General features: G+C 40.2%; 1 protein-coding gene and 1 long non-coding RNA gene across 3 annotated transcripts in view; one reads left to right on the top strand and one right to left on the bottom strand.

Annotated features, from left to right (window-relative positions):
* Positions 1 to 1,201: 1,201 nt before the first annotated feature.
* SRI (sorcin) lies at positions 1,202 to 15,536 on the bottom strand. Its single transcript, XM_067746491.1, has 8 exons — positions 15,472 to 15,536; positions 14,523 to 14,606; positions 12,382 to 12,451; positions 5,181 to 5,224; positions 4,247 to 4,394; positions 3,884 to 3,997; positions 2,782 to 2,840; positions 1,202 to 1,577 (listed from the first exon to the last, which is right to left on the bottom strand). The coding sequence occupies exons 1-8, from the start codon at positions 15,520 to 15,522 to the stop codon at positions 1,551 to 1,553; spliced, it is 597 nt and encodes a 198-aa protein (XP_067602592.1). The 5' UTR covers positions 15,523 to 15,536; the 3' UTR covers positions 1,202 to 1,550.
* LOC137229093 (uncharacterized) overlaps positions 15,459 to 24,013 on the top strand; it is a 410,710-nt gene continuing 402,155 nt past the window's right edge. For both annotated transcript variants that reach the window (XR_010945529.1, XR_010945530.1), the window contains exon 1: positions 15,459 to 15,743. This is a non-coding gene — a long non-coding RNA (uncharacterized lncRNA). The remainder of the gene's footprint in view (positions 15,744 to 24,013) is intronic.

Here is a 24,013-nt window from a genome sequence, read left to right as displayed (position 1 = left end):
GGCTCTGAGTTTATCTAAAATGATCAAACCACGTATTTAGTAAGAGGCACAGCCAGCATTAGAATCCAGACCTTACTAGTACATGGTTTAAAAATTAAAACAAAAAATGTCTTCCATTATAAATGTAATACTTGCTTGTCAGAGAATATTTGGAAGAGTGGCAGGAAGGGGGAAAATGAGCTCATAATTCTGACTTCCAGTGGAAGCCACATCAACATTTTTATATACTCTTTCCAGTCCTTTTACTGTGTATATATGTATTTTTAACATCTTTATTGGAGTATAATTGCTTTACAGTGGTGTGTTAGTTTCTGCTGTATAACAAAGTGAATCAGCTATACATATACATATATCCCCATATCTCCTCCCTCTTGTGTCTCCCTCCCACCCTCCCTACCCCACCCCCCCACCCCCCCCACCCTCCCTACCCCACCCCCCCACCCTCCCTACCCCACCCCCCACCCCGCCCCAGGTGGTCACAAAGCACCGAGCTCCCTGTGCTACGCGGCTGCTTCCCACTAGCTATCTAGTTTACATTTGGTAGTGTATATATGTCCATGCCACTCTCTCACTTCGTCCCAGCTTACACTTCCCCCTCCCTATGTCCTCAAGTCCATTCTCTATGTCTGTACTGTGTATATTTTTTAATGTAAGTGTGAACACATGGCATATCAAAATGGATGTATCACCATTTAAAAATTAGCATCTTCTGATTTTAAAAAGAAAGCACACACATTATAGAAAACCTGGAAAATACTGAACTGCATAAAGGGAATTAGTCACCTAGAATCCCATTAGCCAAAAATAACCACAGTTAGTATTTTCATACATTCCTTTAGTCTTTTCCTATCAATTTTCCTTTTTACATAGTTAAGCTCATAATGTTCAAGATTTTTAAGTATAGTTAGCAAAGGTCTACATGGATGATGACAAGAAGGAACCTGATGACAGGCAGTATTTGCCACTCAAATTATTCAACCAGTTTCCATTTATACAGCCATCAAAATATCTGTAAGCCTTTAAGCTGAGTTAAATTTCCACTCAGGAGATTCCTGACATATATTACCAGGTTTGTTTTTTGGTGGTTGTTTTTTTTGCATCCAAGCGGGTCTAAACCATTTACATGACGAGAATACTCCACACATAAAGCTTTCAATACCACGGAAAAGCCCTTCTAAAAGAGGGACGACAACAGCTGTAGTCTGATGAAAAGGTTTTAGTAGCTTACAATGAAAAATACATAATGTGCCTTAAACAATTTGCAACTTAAATTTACATAAAAGAGGCTTAGCAAGAAAATAAGGCATGATTAACAATGGCTCAAGGAAGTTCTAAATGGTGTTTAACTGACCGGATCTGATATTAATAACATTCCAAAGAATATATTATCAAAACTAAAAACTTGAGTTGTACATAAAGTAATAAACCTTTACAACAGCTGTTAAGGAAAAGTGGCTGTGTAAGTTTGCACACAATTACTGAAGGCAAAGAGCAAAGGAGAACTCCAGTTGGAATGAATGTGGATTATCTTCATAGGTCTTCCTCCTGACTTAAACACTCATGACGCACTGAATGAACTGAAAGAGAAAAATAAGCGTTACACTGCAGACCTCAGAACACAGAATACACCCTAGCTTATTTTTAGGCAGCTTCCCTTTTGGTATTCTCATTTGAATTGTGGATTAAAAAAAATCCTTTTCAAAATAGGAGTAAATGATGAGTGGAAAGGTTCATTTTTGTTTGTTTGTTTTGTTTTTTTGTGGTACGCGGGCCTCTCACTGCCGTGGCCCCTCCCGTTGCGGAGCACAGGCTCCGACACGCAGGCCCAGCGGCCATGGGTCACGGGGCCCAGCCACTCTGCGGCGGCATGTGGGATCCTCCCGGACTGGGGCACGAACCCGCGTCCCCTGCATCAGCAGGCGGACTCTCAACCGCTGCGCCACCAGGGAAGCCCAAAGGTTCATTTTTTGAAGGAAGCAGTCTAATATAAAACCCAATGGGTTTCTCACATCAAAGCTTCTTACAAGAAGCTCATCTTACCCCAATGCACAAAGAATTATTTAAATTCCAAATAATATCTTACTCTAGACATGGTCATGATCAAAGGCACCTACTTACAAATACAAGTAACAGTACAGTTTATACCATTCTATCCCATGGGGAACTTCAGAACTGCAGTTTTACCCCACTGTTCTACCAGACTGCCTTTAAAAAGGTTTATTCCCTTAAAATCTGCTTTATTAAAATAAATTCTAGTGTGCCAGTATATGGATGCACAGAAACAGAATAGCTGACCCTTCCCTTGCAAATCAGAAACCTCAGTGTAGAAGCATCAGTATTTGCTGTGAAATGTTTGCTTCACCACCAAACACACAGCAGTAGACTCTGCCTTTGCTCTCAGTTTTCTTTCGCATTCTTCCAACACCACTGAGGCCCTGGGCACTGCTAATTCCTGCAGCATTCCTGCAAGGCTGGGCTGATTACCCCTCTTTCAGGGAAAATGGAACTTGGGTCAGGACGTTCAGATATTCCTTAAGTAGCCCTTCTGAGGCCAAAGCCTATGCACTTTCTGCTCTACAGGCCAGCTCTCCGTCCTTGGAAACTGAGTGGGACTGTCACCTGAGAAGTTAATGCACACTGAAGAGAACACACCTTTAAGCAGAAGAAATAAACACGTTTACACACAAGCCTTTTTAAAGTGTACTCATAACTGCAGCAACTGCTAAACCGAAAATATGTGCATTTTTGTATTTTGTCAGTTCCAAATTTACTGAGACTTACATCATCATACGGGAAATTCACAACACCTTGCTGAGCAGTATCCCGTCTTCGAAAGCTGTCTGTAAAACACCACAGTAAAATTTATGAGTTTTTTTTAAGCATCTTATCTGAAATTATAATAGTTAATTATGTTGGCACTGGGTTCAAAATGCAGTAACATTTAAATTGTACAACCAGCCAGCATAAACAAAAGATCAAAGCAAAGAAACCAACTGTACCAATACGAATAGATTTAATATGCAACCAAGTAACACAACATGCAGAAGTTGGCCAACTGTCTTTCTCAACATAGAGCTGGAAGGAAACACCTCATCCGAAAGTCAGTAAAAGCTGCACTGACTTCTGAGACCATTCCTTAACTGTGATGGAAGCACAGAATTTCCGACTTCTTAATAACATAGATATTGCTTAATTAGGAAATAGAGGGATGGAGTCCTTAATATGACAAACAGCTGTGATCAGATATTCCACCCATTTGAGCTCTGTCCTATTAAATGAAAAGAATTTACTTTAGTAAGAAAAGCCACCCTCAAATTTGTGTCAGGATGCAAAAAAACCATAAAACCAGATATTAAAAAGGGTAAAAAGCTAAAGAGAGGAACGAAACCAGAAAAAAAAAATACAAAAGAAAGTAAAAGAATAGAGGGGAGAGAAAAGTAGAGATTATTGATACAGCTACATTTAAGAAGGACATCTGAAAGAGACCACCATTTTAAATCTTTCCAACAGGAGGAAATAGGAAAGAGCTACCAATGGGTAATTTCACTTTTTTCAAGTATTTCACATTCTGGGGAGAAATCACAGAATATTGCTGATACTCTGATCAAAAACGTTATCAGTTAGCTTGTTATGTTTTGAAACATTTTAGTAAAGTTTAGTTAGGATTTTTTTTGGCCACGCCGTTGGCTTGGGGGATCTTAGTTCCCCGACCAAGGATCGAACCTGGGCCCTCAGCAGTGAGAGCATGGAGTCCTCACCACTGGACCACCAGGGAATTTAGTTAGGATTATTTTAACAGCAGATTACTTAGTAATATGAAAAAAATTTCTGAGAAAAGAGTTATCCTGCCAGACGTGCTTAATAGTGATCTCAAAGGACACACCTGTTAGAGCTCGCAGCTTGACGCAGCAGGCGATGTAATCATCGAAGGTGATCTTTCCATTGGTGCTATATCGTTTTGCAATTGAATTCACAGCCTGGGGACTCAACCTAAATCCTGAAAGGAAGAAAAATCATCCAGCAAAAAATAAATATATAAATAAATTTAAAAAATCAAGGATTACAAAGAGACTGTTAAAAATAATCAAGCCCCCCCAGATTTTTAGGACTGAGAGGGCTCATTGAAATCATGAATATGCGCTACTTCTACAAATAGAAACCACCTTCATGTAGCACTTAATTTTAGAAATTAAAAAAAAAAATTACTTCTACCAATGAACAGAGAGGTGGAGTCAGTCATACCCACCCATTGTTGTCAGGGCCTTCTGCAATTCCTGGGGATCCACTGTTCCACTCCTGTCGCTGTCAAAACTGATAAAGTGTTGTCTCCAGCCGTTTAGTACAGCCCAGAGTTCTTTAAACTCGCTGAAACCCATTGTGCCTGACATATCTCTCTGAACTGTAATCAAGGATTAGCGCAACTTTATTTTGCAACATTTTGTAATGATTAAATCAAAGATCAAGGATAAGGGAATTTAATATTCTTTCTGCTGAAAAGGTTAAAAATGTTATACATTCTTTTGGACATGATAGGACAAGGGACTAATGATATAATAAAAAGGGCCCATGGAGAAAAAGCTCTGAGTGCCTATTTCCCCTGGGGAAAAAAGATAATTGATACGATGTGATTACAAGGAAATAATGAGGCCATTGTGAGCCACCTGTAACAACCAAACTGGGCTGCACTTTCTGGGTGGCCCAGGCTATGCTGCTTGTCCTTCTGTCCCCGGTCCTCTTTAGCCCTAACACTCCCTTGGTAAGCCCTCCCAGACCCACTGTTTTTACTTTTGGAAAATGAGGTGGGATGAAAGAACCATACCATCAGCACTGGCTAAACTAGTTTAAGAACTGTGATGTGAAAAATCCCATTGCTTGAAGGCCAGGTTTGAATCATGCAGGGCAATCGATGTCACGGTGAAAAAGCCTCCCTGACTGCTCCGGTTTCTACACTTGTCTTTGATGCTTCCTCAAATTCTTAAATAACGAATGGTCTACTTACTAAACTTCCTTCCTTTTTCACACCAAATACCATCTTGAAAGCTAATGATTTCGGAAAACTTTTTTGTGGTCATTTGTCACTTTGTGTTTACCGGGTATTAATCCTTAGATGAATTCCTTCAGGAAGGATTTTTTTTTTATCCAGAAAAAATACTCTAGGCCACAATCAAGGTAAAGGATACATCCAGCATTGAAACCATAAGCCGGCAAGTCTCCAGGTTAAAAGCTGTTAAATCAAGAAAAGTACATACACATTAATACAATTTCAAAAATTCACATTACATTGGATACATTCAAATTAATTAGGAATGTGATCATTTATACACTTTTATTTTTATATGCTGCTCAATCTACATGGAACTAAATTCATGGAGCTTTGAAGTAGATTTTTTTTTTTCCAGCTAGATAGGATTCCTTCCAGGACCCAAATTTGATTTTAACAACTTTAACAGAAATCTTTTAAAAAAGTTTTGCATCGTACTGTTAATATTTTTAGGTGTGATTTATGGTTTTGAAATTGGGGGAAAAATGTGTCCTTGTCTTTAAGAAAAGTATACACTGAAGTTATCTGTAGGTGGAATAAATGTTAAGAGATCTGGAATTTGCTTTAAAAGAACATGGGCAGGATTACAGATAAAACAAGAATGGCGACACATTGATAACTGTTGAAGCTGAGTGATGGGTATACAGGAGTTCACTGTATAATTACCTCTATTTTTGGATAAGCTTAAACTTTTCTATAACATAGTTTTTAAAAAGTATTATATTCTTTCTTGCCTTTGAAACTGTAATATAGTGAGTTCAATTCACCATAATGAACCACAGTGTATTATCCACCATGGTGAATGGGAGGGTTAGTCTGCTTTGTTCCTACTCACAGTTGACTCTAGCTGGTTTTGCTAGTTCTGGAGTCTGATCATTTGTTTTTCTTTCTTTTCCCTTTAACGTCAGACACTGAATGGTCACTTCCTACCCCAACCAGCGTATGGCCTCTTTTCATAGACAATAAGATAAATACGCTTGCTAGAATTGTGTGTTAAACAAGAGCGTTCTGGACTAAGACCTGATGACCCACTTAGTGATGGCCACTGTTCAGAAACCTTCTTAGTTCACTTACAGTTCAAGGGTGTTCTGAGGGCATTTCCATACCTCACTGAGACAACCAAACTAGAATACACTTATTGGTTAATGGCCTACTGGCACTCTAAGCATTAACAAATTAAAAATAAAGAATTCCTTGCACCTTACCAAAGACTTTGAGGAAGTGTTCTGAGGTACAAAGAAGCGGTAAAACTAGGAAGAAGTGACAATGGTCACGTGGGCAAAGCTAGCATAAATTTGACAAGTTTGTTAAGAGGCACACAGAATTAACATTTTTTACAGCTGTCACTAGCTTCATTTTTATCTCTAACAAAAGTGAATTTAAAACAACTAAGCTAACTCTTATTACTGTAATGTCTCCAAACATTACAAACTATAGGTTTTCTACTTTTAACAGATTCCTCTGTTTGGCATATCCTGGAACCCTGAAATAAAAGGTTGGGAACTGTTTCTATTTTGGTCCTTCAACCTCCATCTGATCCACAGACAGTTCTCTGAGGTGAGAGGAGGCAACACTTTTCTACACTTTTGAGAAAGAGTTGGTTGGTTCTTCATTCTGATTTTTAAGTTGTGTGGAGGTATGAAGTCTCTCTAGTGGAGACCAGAGGTTCTCAAACCTGGGTGCTTATCAGAATCACCCAGAGGCTTTAAAAGATCCTGACACCTGGGCTGCACCACAGAACAAATATTATTATTTTTTCAGCTTTATTGAGATATTATTGACATATGACATTGTGTAAGTTTAAGGTGTACATTGTAATGATTTTCTATATGTATATACTGCAAAATGATTACCATAATAAGGTTAATTAACACATCCATCACCTCACATAGCTGCTACCTTTTGTGTGTGTGGTGAGAAGTTTTAAGATGTACTCTCAAAAACTTTTGTTAAGTATATTCACCACCACCACAGAACAATTAAATCAGAATCTGACTATGGGACTCAGGCATTAGTGTTTTTTTTTTCTTTTTTAAAAGCTTCTCAGATGATTCTAGTGAGTAGTCAAGATTGAGACCACTCTTCTACTCCAAGTGTGATTCCTGGACTAGCTGTTATTAATATCACCTGGGAGCTTTTGTTCTTTTTTCTTTTCCTTTTTCTTTTTGTGGTTTGATGGTGTATGGTCAGGCCACTCAAGATGGCTCTTCTCTTGCTCTCTGTACATCCTCTGCCCGACCAGGGCCTGTGTCACCTATACCCTACGCACAGGACTGACCTTCCTACGTACTTGCCATGGGCCCCAGCTGGTGACAGTTCTTATCAAAGGGGCAGTGAGTGCCCCTCTGCTGGCTTCCCTGGTAACGAACGAACCCACCTGAGGTAACCCCGCCTTATAACTGGCAGTCTCCCCTTCCCCTCTGGAGTGAAGCCTGCTGCCATGTCCTGCCCACCTTCTGCTGCACACGGTGGGGTGTTGCTCCAGGACCTTGCTTCAGATGTATAAGCTCCCCCATCCATTAAACCACTGATATCTCTGTGGCTGACTCCGGGCTCTTTCTTTGGTCTTAAAACTGGGCAAGTGCAGGCCTTGTAACAGATGGTTTTCTTTTGTATTATGCTTGTGTTCAGTTCTTTTTGGTTTTTATGAATCTACTGTATGTTTCTGATTTGTGGTTACCCTGTTTTTCAAGTTATGTTAACCCACTACTATATCTAGTTTCTTTAGACTGATAGTCATATAGGCTCAAATACATTCTGAAAAAAAAAGAACACATTTTCTTACTGTCCTCCCCCACATTTTATGATTTTGATGTCCTCTTTTACATCTTCATGTTTATCCTTTTGCTGTTCTTTGTAGTTATCATCGCTTTAAAAACTATTTTTTGGATTTTTTTTTTTTAATCTGGATACTGGCTTATTTAAATGATTTACTTTCCAATTGTGCTTTTCTCTTTCCTATAGATTCTTGCTTCTTTTCTATTTAGAGAAGACCTTTCAATATATCTTTCAGGATATGTTTTGTATTGCTGTATTCTTTTAGTTTTTGTCTGTCTGAGAAATCCTTTCTCTCTCATACTCTAAATAATAATCTTGCTGGGTAGAGTATCCTAGTTTGCAGGTTTTTCCCTTTCAAGACTTTGAATATATCATGCCACTCCCTTCCAGCCTGCAAAGCTTCTGTAGAGAAATCAGCAGATAGCCTTATGGGTGTTCCCTTGTAATTAACTCTTTGTTTTTCCTCACCTGGGAGCTTTTAGAACTGCAGCATCTCAGCCCTTAACATAAACCAACAAAATCAGAATCTGCGCTTTTAACAAGATCCCCAGGGGATATATGTTCACATTAAAGCAGCTGGTTCAACCTGGACCAGCAGGCCTGGAAACCTGTTTAGAGATGCAAATTCTCAGGTCTCACCCCAGATCCTAATGAGAAATGCTAGAGCAGGGCCCGGCAATTTGCTAAAACCAGAGCAGGGCCCTGGTTTTAGCAAACGTTCCAGGTGATGCTGCAGCTGCTGCAGTGTAAGGACTACTACTCCAGAGGGCCTGACACCACAGGACAGGTCCAACTGTGTTTGGATGTAAAGCGAGGCTTTTGGCGGCCAGGAAGCAGCCAGTCCCTGTCTCCCAGGTCTATGAATGACACCATGACCCACTCAGCCCCCTGAGCCAGAAACCTGGGAAAGTCCACAATTCCCTCTCCCTTGACATTTGATCACCTTCCGAACAGCCTTAGGATCCATCCAACTCCAGTCCCACTGTCCTATCCCCAGTGTAGTCAGCACTTCTCTCATCTGTTTGACTCCAAGGGCCACCTAACTGGTATCCCTGACTCTCCACGTTCCCCATACCCATACTCCCCAATTTGGTCGTACAGCCAGGGAAATAGGTGCTCTTCTACTTAAGACCTAGTGGAGGTGTTCCACTGCCCTCAGGATAAAGTCCAAACACCTTAATTGGCATATAAGGTCATACACTTATTTTCTCAGTTCAGCTCCTTTCCTACTGTTCATTCAACCCCATAAGCTACCTCTGGTCAATTTCTCTCAGTTCCTTGATTGAACCATCCTCCCTCTCATCTCTGGGTACACACTGTTCTATCTGTCCGGAACACAGCTTCCCTACCTCACTCACTTCTTGGTCTGCATCATTTCTGCTCAACTTTCATTTCTCCTCAGTTGAGGTATTGATTCTGCAAGGAAAACTTTCCGGATCTCTGTCTGGGCTACTGGCCCCACTGATGTGACCCCACAGCTTACAGTAAAAGGTAAACCCTTTACCTACCCCAGTGCTTTTCACCGTGTTCCCCAGGCACTGTTGGCGCTTGCAGACCCCAGCACCTACCACGTGGTAGGTGTCCATTAGAAATGTGTTGGTTGGCCAAATGAATGAACACGTGAGACTGAATTCTCATCCCTATGTAGGAAGCTGTATACCCCTCTCAAAGAGCCTAAGGAGGATATGGTTTTTAAATGGACTCTTCTGATTTTCACTGATACTTAAAAGTAATGTATAATCCCTTAGGTAAATATCAATCTTTCTTAAGTCAAAATGCAAATATGGGTATATGATTTTTCCATTTTAGGAAGTCTTCTATACTCATTAATTCATCAAATGCCTATTAAATATTCATTATGTGCAGGGCTCAGGGTACCAGGGACATTGGAGATACAAACGTGACACTAGAACCTGGCCCAGCTGACAGTCTAAAGTTAAAGATAAGTCATGTGCACAAGGTAGAGGATGGTAAGCCATAATGGAGGCACCAAAAACTACCAGATGTTGAGGAGAGGCTCCTTCTTGGTAAGAAAGACTTCGTAGAAGAAGCAGCATTTAAGCCAAATTTTGAACAACAGAAAAGATTTGGGACATCTGGCGACAGCCATGTAGAGCTAGGGGCCTGCATAAGCAAAGAGAGAAGCAGTGAAGTCCGGAAAGGAAAGGGGAGAAATTACCGTTAGATGAGGCTGCATCACTGAGGAGACTGAATTCCTGGGAGGCTGTCTAGCTTTTGTTTTATATGGGCACCATGGAGCTACTCAGGATTTTTAGAGGAGGAGAGTAAAAGGTTAGAGCTCTTTGCCAGGGAGAACAGAAATCTGGTCCTCTTTTGTGAGAGGACTGAGAAGGGAGGGAATGAGGTAGGCAGTGAACAAAACAGAAAAGTCACCATTCTGGGCTGTTCCAATGAGTTAGAACACTGACATCTAGTAAGTTTGGGTGAGGAGAATTCTTGTTCAATTTTAATAGTATTTTTTTCCCCCAGAAAGAGCTTTCACTAATGCTAATCCTATTTTAAATAATTTCAAAAGAATCTTTGTTATAATTTTATCTTGACTCTCTATCTCCTTTCTCCTGTTCATTCTGCTAAAATACCTCAAACAACTTTTCTTCTAGTGGAAATCCACAACGTAACAGACCTAGCAGGAAAATCCCACCTGCAGTTGTTTCTCTCAACCTTACCACAGAGGAACAACTACTACACTCGAGGAAAAAAGAGCAACTTCCCTCATCAGCGCCACCTCTAGGCATGACTGCTCCCTCTTAAACTGGTTAAGAAGGTGCCACGGGTTTCTCTATCCCCACTGCCACCCCTAGCGCCCGTCCGCACTTTCTGGCTTGGAAGCTGGGTTGAAAAGACCAATGGCTGTATAACTTCTGCATTACAACACTCACTCTGACATCTCACAACCAAGATGGTTTTGTGGTTCATTACAGCCTCCATAACCAGATGACAGCAAGCAAATTAATTCAGTCACATGATCCAGATGATTCAGGATATGTCTTTTCTATAACTCAGTGATCTAAGATCTTTAGTAAATGCAGCTTTCGCAAATGAAATTTTTAAAAGGACTGCTCTCCAAGGATATACTGCCCACTTTGTTCGTTGAAAACCAGCCACACCTCTTCTACTGAAAGGGTGTAGATAATAGTCTATGTTGTGACTTGGCTCACTTCTGTAAACCCTGCTATTAGACCTTCTTTGTTCACCAGCTCCAATTGCTTGAGGTTAACAACTAATGATTTAAATGTATTGCCTACAATAGTTAAAAAAAAAAAAATTCCCTAATCTAGAAAAGGGCTTCTTTTGTTTAGGACCAGGGTAGATGACAGAAATGCAAAAGTTCCTCTTTTGTATTAATTCCCACAACTAGGAAATGTTAATTGGATACTGAAGTCATAAAACAAAGGATGATAAAAATGGATATGCAAATAGTTTAAAAAGAGAGCCACCTAGTAACTGTGCCATATCAAACAGTCAAAAATGGCCACTACGGGTCCTCAATTGTGAATTCTAGTTTGAGTGTTGTTTTTTTTTTTTTCTTAAGGGATCTTAGTTCCCAAACAGGGATCAAACCCGGGGCCACCGCAGTGAAAGCACCGAGTCCTAACCACTGGACAGCCAGGGAATTCCCTAGTTTGAGTGTTTTAATTCACAGCTTACTGGGAAGTTGAGTCTTCGATCTGATGTTCTGTCTCAATTAACAACTGGCAGAGAAGTTGGTAGGTCATGTACAATAGCCAAGACACTATTCTCTATCATGGTCAAGACATGATTTGAAGAGAAGCATGTGGCATGTGTGGGATGCAGCATCTTGGCAGGAGTTCCCTCTCTGCAGCTCATGCAGAGTCAAAAGGCAGGAAGCAGGTGTAAGTACAGGGGCAGTCTGTGAGGAACTGGGGGGTGGCAGGAAGGAGGATTACTGTAAAGAGTTTAGAAATTAGGAAGGGCACGTCTTACTTAGCCTGATGTAGAAAGAGGAAAGACCTAGGGGATGTCAAGGTGAGCGTTCATGCTGCCAGGAGTTGAGACCAGGAGTGCAGAACTGGCTCCCTGAGGACTAGGGGTTGGGGACCAGGCACCGGGGAAAAGGGAGGGTAGGACCAACTACTCAGAACTAGGCATGCAGGACAGGCCACTCAAAGCCCTAAGTGCCACCAGGCTCAGAGACAGAATAAGCTCTTGGCAAACAGTCAGCAGTGAATGTTAGCTCCTATCATTAACAACACCTGACCTGGTGGATTTCATTTCAGCACCTTACCTCATTTTCTGAGGAGGCCATACAGACTGTCATTGGTGTGAATGGTTCCAGATACATGGAACCCAAATCCAAGAAACCCACGAAATCGGTGGGTAGTGTGGAATGATTCAGTAAGAACTGTTTTCAAATTAACATTTTAAAATACAAAAGAACCAACCGAATTCAGCTTTTGAAATTCTTAACTTTGCTGGATCAGAAAAGCTCAGATTCCTTGAAGGCTATAATAATCACAAGTAACATCTGAAATATGAAATACAAGAGTACTTCTAGAGACACTTTGGGGCTCCTAACTTACGTTTGTATCCTCCAGCAATGCCCGACTGTGTCAGGCATCTCTGCAATTCATCAGCATCTATTTGTCCATCCTTTAAAAAAAAAAAAATAGGAAAAGGAATCACAATCGTGATTTGTACTTTCTAGTTCTTTACATTCAGTATTCAGTGTAGCAATAATGGTAAAGAAAATGAATATTATCATGCATGAGACTTTTTTAAAGGGATGCCTGCTAAAAGTAGGCATTCTTTTTCCTCACTCTACTTCCCATAACAATTTAATTACAGAAAGAAAGACAAATTGTTAGGGCCTCTTCCACAAATGTATAATTAGGACCATAAACAAAAAATACATTTCTTAATACCTTAGGTAAAGTGGGCATTCAATGTCAGGCTTTATTTTAAATAATCATTACACAAGAATTAACCAAGTCTGAAAGCTGCTTACACCTATACTTTAGAGGAAATGATGAAAAGGTATTGGTAGTACTAAATTCCCAAATTAGACTTGGCATAAATGTTCTCAAGTATAAGATTCCTCTTTTAATAAAACAGTGAGGTGAATTCAGTTTCTTCCACTGAGACATGAATAAAACTAGTTTCTGTCTTGAACTACTCTCAGTCTGAGCTAGGAATCTGCCAAAGCAAGCATTTTAAAATTATTTATGTAGTTGATTAAAAGTCTTATTACTCTTTCTAGCTTTTTTTTGTCAGGGTGTGTGGAGAGCAGGGTACACAGATGACATCAGTAAATGAAAAGTCTGGTTCCCACAGAAAGCGTCCTCTGTGATCACCTTTGCTTATGATGTGATGAACTGTTTTTTTTTTTTTTGGATCACGATTATACCTGGGAGACAGAGGTTCCCCGTGCTTATTCACTGGCTGACCTAGGTCAGAATTAGATACATGTTATTTATAGGGATTTTAAAATAAAATGCCTCAATCCTCAAGTCCATGACTATTATATGTTCTAGACGAGGGGCATGATCAATAATGTGAAAAACGATGGGCATGCTGCTGCAGGCCAGGGCTGCTGAAAGCTAAGCAGGGGGGGTCACTTACATGGCTGCAGGCACAGGCAATCTAAGAATAAGGAGTCTTGAGCTTTGCCGTGTCTTGTGGTTTCAAAGATACTGATCACTAACAGATGAAGCAGATACTTAAGGGGCAGCTCTTTCAGTTTTAGACTCAATTTTCCAGTGTTTCTCAAATGGTATTTCTTAGAGTGCTATTCTAAAAGGTGGCTGTAATTCCATAATAGTCTAAGGCATTTTCACATTCAGATCGTGTTATTTCTAGCTTTTGATCAAAACAAAGCTAAGTTGAATTCATAAGCACAGACACCCCCTCTGGACATGTTTGGGTTATACCAACAGTATATTTACCATATACATTCACTGACCTGGGAGCTGGGGAAGGGGCCTCCCTCAAGATGCACTACCGCCTGTCATATGACTTAGAATGTAAAGAAGTGAATGGTCTTGGGGTGCTGACCTTAATTCTCTCTCTGGGTCAACAGACCACAACAACACCTGATAAGGACATGAAAGATGTGACCTGGTAACAGCATCTGCATCAAAGAGGAACTAAACTGTTCAGAAGATTAACTTCCTGATAGTAAGAAGAATATAGTACCTTTCTTATTTTGAAGCTGGTGGGTTTTTACCATACATACCTATTTCCTAAGGGGGTAACTGATTAACAATCAAACTCTACCCAGAGGCAGTGTCCCCTAGAATCTGGCTACAGAATTACTAGTACCACATGCTTTTAATTGTACAAAGAAGGGTTTAACGTTCAGCAGATCTGGTATTTCTTCTCTGGAAACCACTATGGACCCTGACAATTCAGTTCTAAAGACATCTTTCTACCTTACATATCTTCAAAGCACATTTATACTAGCCTGTTCTGTTGAATCTGACCCTAATTCAATCACAAGTTTAGTTCTGAAAGTAACATAAACACGAGTAACCCTTTGTCCTTATTTGTTCTGAATATTCAAAAATAAGTAACTGCCTGTGAACTTCTCTCTTTTTTTTTTTTTCTTGTGCGGAAGCAAAGGAATTCTTTTCCAGAGGAAAGGCTGTTTTTCTGTGCCACTCGAACTAAGGTTAATACAAATGTAGAATCTGACAGTCCTTTAATGTTAAAGGGAAAAGCTAACCTGTCCAGCTACAGCAGCAAAGTAACCATACAGCGGATCCTGAGTTTGTCCGGGAAACGCAGGCCCTCCGGGAGCCCCTCCATACTGTAAGACAGGAAACAAATGCATCATTCCGCTGACCAAGTTTTATTCTTTCACCACTGAGTGCCTCATGCAAAGCCAGGCAATTGCCAGGCCTTCGCTGTCAGTCGTTTGCCACCCGGAATTCTCTACCTGCAATCACTCCTCCCCTTTCTCCCATTCTCACCCCGTTATAATTTAAAAACCGGCAGCTAGCATCAAAATGAGTATTGACAGTGACATCAGTGTAAGTGAAGCAACTTTACAAACCCCCATTAACCCGCAGGCTACTGAGATAAACGCAACCTGGGCATGCAACTTACATTTTTCTAGCGTTTACGGTATTTTTAAAGCGTTTTGAAACAGGTGTAGCCTCGGGAGGGGTGAGGTGTGTCAAGGCGAGGGAACTTTCTCTTTTGGAAACAGTTCCCACGACGACGCGCATCCCTGACGCAGGGCGAGGCGGCCTTCCTCCCGGAGGTCTTTGACTCTAACGGACTTTCCCTGACTTTCCTGTTTTTCCCACTTTCTTTCAGAGAGGGAGAAGTGAACGGCAGGACCATTCTAGATTAAAATGGCTGTTGCTCTCAGGGAAGGCGGAGAGGAAGGCAACACCCCATGTGCACGATTTCACGCCGCGGATCCGGGAGTCACAGGGTGGGCTTCTTGGGTCAAAACCACCCGCGCCCCGGCCCCGCGCAGCCAGCCGAGGGGAGAAGGGACAGAGGGAAAGAGGGCGCTGAGACAGAGGCCGGTCGGCAGGGGCCTGGGGAGAGGCGGCTGGCAGGGCGGGGGCGCCCGGGAGCCGCCCCAGCGGAGTCGCCACGTGTGGCCTCTCGGCGCCCCCGGCGTCCAGGGGTCGCACCCCGGCCGCGAGGGCAGCACTCACCCCGCCTGCGTAGTAGCCGCCGCCGGCGCCAGGGTGCCCGGGGTACGCCATGCTGCCCTCTGTGCCTCTGTGCCTCTGTGCCTCTGTGCCTCAGCCCTGCGCCTCCCGCCTCCCCGCCGCGGCCGCCTCGGGCCGCACCACCGGAGCCCACGGGGGACGCGCTTCAGGCCCGCCGGCCCTGCCTGGCTCCATTTCCGGCCCCTCGCCCCTTCCTGCGCTCCGCCCGGTCTTTGGTGTTTTATGTACTCAGGCCCTGATGAATCGGAGGTCCGGTAAGTGACTTCAGACCTGCGATACAATTCGCACCTGGGACTGTCCTCCCTTCGAAACGAATGGCACGTTCCGACACTAACCCAGTTCCCGGGGTATTCTTTTTCTCTTCCTGCTTGGACATCTTCTGTTACGCTTTTTATTTTAAATAACTTTACTGGACAGGCCTACGGGCTCTAAGCAGAGTGCGGTATTGGGGGAAGGGGCTGAAGGCTTTAGGGCAGCTCTTAGATGCTTCCGGGGAAAGGAGACCTCGTCGAAAAATCAAAATTTGAAAGCGCCCTCGGGAAACTGGAATAAACTCGAGGAACAGAGGGTGGGGGAGCGTTGGCTGACGGTTGCACTTATCACTGAACAATAAGGGCGTGTTTCCTTTCTAGGGGATACTGTCATCTCCTGGCTAAGCTGGGTGTGAGTAGGCTGTGGCCTGGGGAGTATAGAGAGCATTTACTGGGCAGGGCAGCCTCTGCCAGATTGTTATTAGAAATTGAGTTGTTTGAATTATCTGGATGATTTAGGCAAAACAATCCCATTCTCCAAAATTACTCAGCTGCTTTTTATGCAAGAAAAGTTTAGCGCAAGCTGAGAGTGTGCTGGTAAATATTCAGGAGGGTGAGAGAGCTGGAACTTGGAACTTCACTCAGTTGATTCAGGAAACGGTTTTCTTTACTTCGCACAGTTTTCTTTTTCACCTAAACAGTTTGAAGCAATTCAGATGTGAGATTTTTGTTTGGTTTTGTTTCATGTAATTTCAGTCACGCAGAATGTTTTTCTGAATTTTAACGTTTTAAGAAATGCAATAACGAGCAAGATTCGCAGTATTTGCTATGGAGGTTGCACAGAAAAATTGAATGAGTCATGAACATTTAACAAATATTGGAGCACCCGCTGTGCGAGGTACTGTGCTTGTTCACCGTGGTGGACCGAGTTCCTCCGTACTGAGTTCCTGGTTTTTGTTCTCACTAGGGTCATTGTTTTACTCATGTATAAACTTCCCTCTCAAGTTCTCTTTTTGGATACCCAAATGCTAAAAACCAAAGTCCTGAATTGTGAGAAAATTCTAATAGTCCTTGTTGTCTTATATCAAGTAAACTATGTATTACTTGCTTTGTGTTTGATTCAGGAAGTTGATTACTGTTTTCAAATACCACAGCCATCATCAACGTAGATTAGACATATGAGTCCTTTGGCCTATGTAGAGTTTTGGGTTTTTTTCTCCCTACTATTTTTTATTGTGGTAAGAGCACAACATGAGATCTACCAGCCTAACGAATTTTTAAGTGTACCATGCAGTATTGTTAAAAGCATGCAGTGTTGTACAGAAGATCTCCAGAACGTTTCCTCTCACATGACTAAAAATCTATGCCAGTGAACAACTCCCCATTTCCTCCTCTCAGCCCCTGGCAACCACGATTCTACTTTGTTTCTCTGAGTTTGACTACTTTAGATACCTCATATAAGTAGAATCATGCAATATTTGTCTTCTTGTGATTGACTTGTTTCACTTAGCATACTGTCCTTGAGGTTCAATCATGTAAAATATTATAGGATTTCCTTCTTTTTTAAGGCTAGATAACAATGTATTGTATGTACATACTCCATTTTTAAAAATCCATTCATGCATAGATGGACATTTGTGTTGCTGCCACATCTTGGTTACTGTGAATAATGTTGCAGTGAACATGGGTGTAAAATCTCTTTGAAATCCTGTTTTTAATTATTTTGAATATATACCCAGAAGTGGGGTTGCTAGATCATATGGTAGTTTTCATGTTCTGAGGAACTTCCATACTGTTTTCATAGCAGCCTCACCATTTCTAACTCCCACCAATAATGTGCAGGAGTTCCAGTTTCTCCAAATACTTGCCAACGCTTATTGTCTATTGTTTTTGTTTTGATAATAGAGATCCTGACAGGTATGAGGTGATATCTCATTGTGGTTTTGATTTGCATTTCCCTGATAATTAGTGACATTGAACATTATTCCATATACCTGCTGTTCATTTGTATGTCTCTTTTGTAAAAATGTCTATTTAAGTTTTTAGCGCATTTTTAAATTGGGTTATTAGTTTTGTTTTTTTTTTACCATTGAGTTGCGGGAGTTCCTTATGTATTTTAGAGACTAACTCCTTGTCAGATATACGGTTTGCAAATATTTTCTGCCATTCCATGGGTTGCCTTTTCATTCTGTTGTTTCTTTTGCTGTGCAGAAGCTTTTTAGTCTGATGTAGTCCTACTTATTCATTTTGTTTTTGTTGTTTGTGCTTTTGGTGTCATAGCCATGAAATCATTGCCAGGACCGATGTGACAAAGCTTTCCCCCTAAGTTTTCTTCTAGAAGTTTTAGGTCTTACATTTAAGACTTACATTTAAGTCTTTGAGTTGATTTTGTGTATGGTGTAAGATAGGGGTCCAGTTTCGTTCTTGTGCATGTGGATATCCAGTTTTCCCAGCACCATTTGTCGAAGAGGCCATCCTTTCTCTATTGTGTAATTTTGGCATTCTTGTCCAAGATCAGTTGACTGTATATGCATGGATTTATTTCTGGGCTCTCTATTCTGTTCCTTAGCCTCGGTTTTGAAGTCTGTGTTTTCCAACTATAAGGAATAGGGGTGAGGGCTGAATTCAAAGTTGAGTGTAAGTTCCTTCAAGACTCAAGTTTGAAAGAAGTATATAGCATAAAAAATAATTGTAAGAATGCAGAATTAGTTTTGTGGAAAAACATCTATGTTCATTGTCATTTCAGTTGTCTTTAACACCTTCCTACTGCCCCGCTGCTAAAGAATTGAATTTAATGGAGTGCTACAAATGAAATTCTCACAATTATTGCTAACAAATTGGTAAGCTGCTGCTGCTTTAGTCTATGCAAGAAATTGTGGCAACTAATAGTAATAGACGCATATATAGTACTTAATATGTGCCAGCCCCTCTTCTAAGCGCTTTATATATTTGCTTAATCCTCATAAAACCCCATGAGTTGGATGCTGTTATCATCCTCTTTATCCAGTTGAGGGTACAGAGGAGGTGAGAGAACTTGCCCAGAGCTGAATTATGCTACCGGGCTGTCTGGCTCCTGGAGTCTGTGCCCCGTATCAGGGGGCAGCAAACTTTGTAAAGGGCCAGATAGTAAATAAATTAGGTTTTGTGGGACGTACAGTCTCTGTGGCAACTACTCAGTTCTGCCCCTGTACCATGCAAGCATCCATAGACAATACACAAATGAATGGCTGTGGCTTTGTTCCAGTACAACTTTATTTATGGACACCAGAATTTGCATTTCATATAATTTTCATATGTCATGAAATATTACTCTTTATTTTATTTTTTCAATTATTAAAAGAAGTATGTATCATTTAGGTCCCAGGTGTATAAAAGCAGGAAGTGGGCCAGATTGGTCCCTTGTGTAGTAGTTTGCCAACCATTGTTGCAAACCGCAAACACTGTTGCAAACCCCTCCAGGATTCTGGTTTATGACTCTGGGAGAATAGCATGTTAGCAAATGATTATTGGTTTCAAGATAAAGCTTATAGGTACTGGTGGCTGAGTTACCCTGAGAAATGCTGACCTCCCTGGGGTAGGATCCTATGTATAGAGTGGCTTCCAGTAAGATGGTCAAAAGGAAAACTCTGAAACTCTGACTCATTGGTCTCAGTCTTGCCCTTTGTAGTGGCAGCCAGGGGCGTGCACCATGACAAAGCTGGATGCAAAGCTAGCTTTTAAATGTTATTCATGTAACGTGGGTTCTTTATTTATGGCTGAGTATTGCCAAGCCTAAAAAAAAAAATCAGGAAAAAATAAAGATTCAATAAGAACTCTACAAGAATAGAGGTGAATACAGACAATTTACTTTTATGGTTTTGATATTCATTCCCATGGAAGGGGTGAAAGTGGAGAGTGAGAGAAAAGAGCAGCTTTACTAAGTTCTTGGTTTGTGCCAAGTGTTGGCCTAGGTACTTCCCTATGGTTGCACTTCAAGAACATCACCTTGGAAAAGAGATGCAATTATCCACATTTTATAGATGAGGAAATTGAGGTATGGGTTACTTCCCCAAGGTTACAGACCAGGTCTTGAGCCCAACGGGTTTATCCAACTCTAAAGCATGGGTGTTTAAAATGTAAACAAACTACAAAGATGCTAAACCAAGCTTACATTTTCCCCATCATTGTGCCGCTTCCTGAGGAATTTGGGCAGAAGAGGGGCTGCCAGAGAAAAATCTTAGGGGTAGAAAAACCCTCCAAAGTTTATAAGAATCAGCCTTGGGCAAGAACACAAATCATCAAAGAAATAGTTCAGAGCGAGAGAATCCAATCTTTGTGTCTGTTTTAATTTTGAACCAAATAAAAACCCCAGTGAAATATGAACTCGTTCTTATCTTATTCCTATGCCTTCAAATCACAGAATCCTAGATATAGACACTAAAATCCTCACGTCATTTAAAGAAACTCAGCAACAGAGCACCCGAACTATATAGTTAGAAGAGGGATTCCTAACTGGTATGGACAGTCTGGGGAGCTGGAACACTGTGTTATTTGTCCTAACAATTTACTAAGTCCTAGCAAAAGACTGTGAGAGTTATGCAGCTGTACCACAATGATTGAGGGTCCTGGCAGCAGTGTGGGTCAGGGAGAGAGCTATGGGAGGTTTATATTTATTTATTATTTTTTGAATTGAAGTACAGTTGATTTACAATGTGGTGTTAGTTTCCAGTGTACAGCAAAGTGATTCAGTTATATATATTCTTTTCCATTATGGTTTATTACAAGATATTGAATATAGTTCCCTGTGCTATACAGTAGGACCTTGTTGTTTATCTATTTCACATATAGTAGTACTGAGTATGATAATCTCTAGGTTCATCCACATTGTTGCCAGTGGCATTATTTCATTCTTTTTGATGGCTGATTATAGGAGGTTTCTAGATAGGCTATGGGTCATAGTCATTTTGGAAAGTCACTGGAATCACAGAAGCCTTTGTGATCAACTTCCCAACCATGTTGTTTTACAGATGAAGAAACCAAGCCTGGGAGAAGGTACATGGCTCAAGCCGTTGAAGGGCTGGCCTAGCCTGATGTAAATATTTGACTCTTCCAATGAAAGTTGTGGCATTATCTGAATATACCTTTCAGAGAGGGTCTTGATTTTTTGTGGTGTACCTTCCCCTATCCATCTGTATTCATACTTTGAAGACAAAAGACAACGTGGACACTCTCTGCCCCTGGAGAGAAGTTAACATAAGGTACTGCGTGTGGCATCCAGAACATTTTCACTCAGAGAAGTGGTGAAAGAAATAGTCTAGATAAGTAACTGTCATTCTTTCACCATTTCCTGCAGTTGAATTGCTGACAGGTCTAACATATCAGGAAGAAATGAGCAGTAACCTTTGCCAGATTAAGGTCTCAGCTTTCTTTTAACACTCATCTGAGTGTGTCACTTCATGATTTAAAAATCTCTGCCTTAGAGAGAACTCAGATCTCCAAGTATGTGGAAATGATTGTTTATAACAACATATATAACTAAGAAGTATTATTTCTATTTTCTTAAGATGGATGGGAAAGAATTTGAAGACTAGAATCTTCACTTGGGAGTAAAAGACACCCCTTTTCTCTAACTGCCCAGAGTAAAAGCCCGCTTCATCGTGTAACTATAGTATTTTAAAGGAATAGTAAAACTTACATCACTGATGTTTTAGTGCTCGCATGTAAAGTGTTTAACCAGTTCCTGGCACATTGTGGGTAATAATGAATTGGAACCACAGCTGTTCAATAGAACTTTTTGCCGTGCTGGAAATATTCTGTATCTGTGTCATACAATACCATACTCAATAATCACATGTGGCTATTGAGCATGTGAAATGAGAGACTAAAATTTTAATTTTATTGAACTGTATTTATTTAATAAATTTATTATAATTTTAATTTTATATTGCAATGCTCCCTATTTTTACTTATTTTTTTGTATCCCCAGTTTATCATTAGTCATTTAAATTTAAGTTCAGTTACATTGCAAAGTACATTGCTTACTACTCTCTTCCTCTCTTCTTCATAGGCCCGTATTTTAACTATTCTATTCACATTCATTTATTGTTGGGAATCTTTCCTTGAGTCTTTCCTTAAATCAGATATATTTTCTGAATCCTTGCATGGCCACAAATCTATTGATATGTGTGACATGGGATAGTTGGGCTCCAGGACTTTTCTCTCACCGGTCTTTGGATGCCGATCTGTCTTCTAACATTGCAGATGAGATGTTCATTGCCAATCTTATCAATAGGCAACTCGTTTCTCCTTTCTGAATGCTTATAAGATTTTCCCTTATTCCTTGGAGTTTAGGAATTTGTAGAATGTACCATGAAGTGTGTATATACATACATATGTGTGTGTGTGTGTATATACTTTATTTTTATTTATTTTTTATTGAAGTGTAGTTGATTTACAGTGTTTCAGGTGTACAGCAAAGTGATTCAGCTATATATATATACACATATATAGGTATGTGTATATATATATACAGCTATATATCAATAGGTATATAAATATCAATAGGTATTGATATTTATATATTCTTTTTCAAATTCTTTTGTTATAGATTATTAAAACATATTGAATATAATTTCCTGTGCTCTACAGTAGGTCCTTGTTGTTTATCTATTTTATATATAGTAGTGTGTAACTGTTAATCCCAAATTCCTAATTTATCCCTATCCCACCCTTACCCTTTGGTAACCATTAATTTGTTTTCTATGTCTATGAGTCTCTTTCTGTTTTGTAAATAAGTTCATTTGTATCATTTTTTTACATTCCACATATAAGTGATATCATATGCTATTTGTCATTCTTTGTCTGGCTTACTTCATTTAGTATGATAATCTCTAGGTCCATCCATGTTGCTGCAAATGGCATTATTTTTCATTCTTTCTTATAACAGTAATATTCCATTTTATATCTATATCTATATATCTATATGTATATATCACATCTTCTTTATCCATTTATCTGTCAATGGACATTTAGGTTGCTTCCATGTCTGGGCTATTTTAAATAGTGCTGCTGTGAACATTGGGGTGCATGTATCTTTTAGAATTAGAGTTTTTTGTCTTTTCCGTATATATGCCCAGGAGTGTGATTGCTGGATCATATGGTAGCTCTATTTTTAGTTTTTTAAGGAACCTCCATACTGTTCTCCATAGTGTATATATGTGTTAAATCAGTCCTTCCTGGATCTTGTCGAGGTCTTCCTTCAGCCCTGGGAAAAATTCTTCTATTATTTCTTTAATTATAACCTGTTCCTTCTTTTGTTTCTGTAATGTTTGTTTGCATATTACATGGATTTACGCTCTAATTCTCTAATATTTTCCTTCATGAATTTGTGTGTGTCTCTCTCTCCTTTTTTTTTTTTTTTTTCTTTTTTCTATGTGGTTTGAAAGGTTTCTTCCACTTGATTCTCTAGGCCATGTTTGGCATCTCTTAGGCCTCCATACCCTGCACAGCTTTCAGTACGGATACCCAAGAGCACTAGTTAGTGCCTCTGAGTAAAAACCAGCTTATGTTCTCACTTACCTCCCAAGATAAAAGGTCTAAAGAATGCTATTTCACATTGGAAAAAAACACCCCAGATTACCAAGAATGCCTAGTAGTCATTAACTTTTATGCAGGAACAATACAGTCTCAGATTTCATGAAACAAATCAGAGCAACAAGGAGGAATGGACTAGTACAGCCTGCTGGCAGTTTTTACACATCTCTCACAGACAGTAAAAGATCAATTAGGCAGAAAATAAGAATAGAGAAGGCTAGACTGACGTCATCAACAAGCAGAATCTAATACACAGACTACTGTACACTCAGCAAACAGGAATGCACATTCTTTTCAACATAGAATATCTTTGAAAATTGACCATGCAATAGACCACAAAGATAAAACAAACCAAAAAATTAATTTGAATTCATTAATAAAATCAGAAGTCAGTTATTTAAGGAATCTAATATTGTAGAAAACTCTTGGGTGTGATTTACCAAAGAGGAGAGAGCGATGGGAGCCCCCCCTGCAAAAAAGAGGAATATACATTTTAACACAATTTATGGTGGATTGTATAATTGTTCTTAATTCTTTACCCCTTCTTAAACCAGTAAGCTTTGTCACGTAAATTTGCAGTTCCTCCTGGTAAAGTAGAGTATATCCACCTCCATTCTTGATACAGGGCTGGACCATGTGACTTACTTAGGTTGATGAGCAAGAACTGACAGTGTTCCAGTCCTGAATCTGGGCCTTAAGAG

Source organism: Pseudorca crassidens, chromosome 8 (assembly GCF_039906515.1).
Source record: "Pseudorca crassidens isolate mPseCra1 chromosome 8, mPseCra1.hap1, whole genome shotgun sequence".
NCBI classification, from domain to species: Eukaryota; Metazoa; Chordata; class Mammalia; order Artiodactyla; family Delphinidae; genus Pseudorca; species Pseudorca crassidens.
The sequence above is the reverse complement of the archived record's forward strand: the minus strand, read 5'-3'. Positions and strand labels throughout refer to the sequence as shown.

What these genes read in the sequence shown, in the direction of transcription:
- SRI (XM_067746491.1), bottom strand. Translation starts at nt 15,522, where the DNA reads ATGGCGTACCCCGGGCACCCTGGCGCCGGCGGCGGCTACTACGCAGGC. An exon ending in GCGGCTACTACGCAGGCGGG is followed by an intron (nt 14,607 to 15,471) that starts GTGAGTGCTGCC and finishes CCTGTCTTACAG; the next exon opens with TATGGAGGGGCTCCCGGAGG. An exon ending in TTATGGTTTCAATGCTGGAT is followed by an intron (nt 4,395 to 5,180) that starts GTATCCTTTACC and finishes ATTACAGTTCAG; the next exon opens with AGAGATATGTCAGGCACAAT.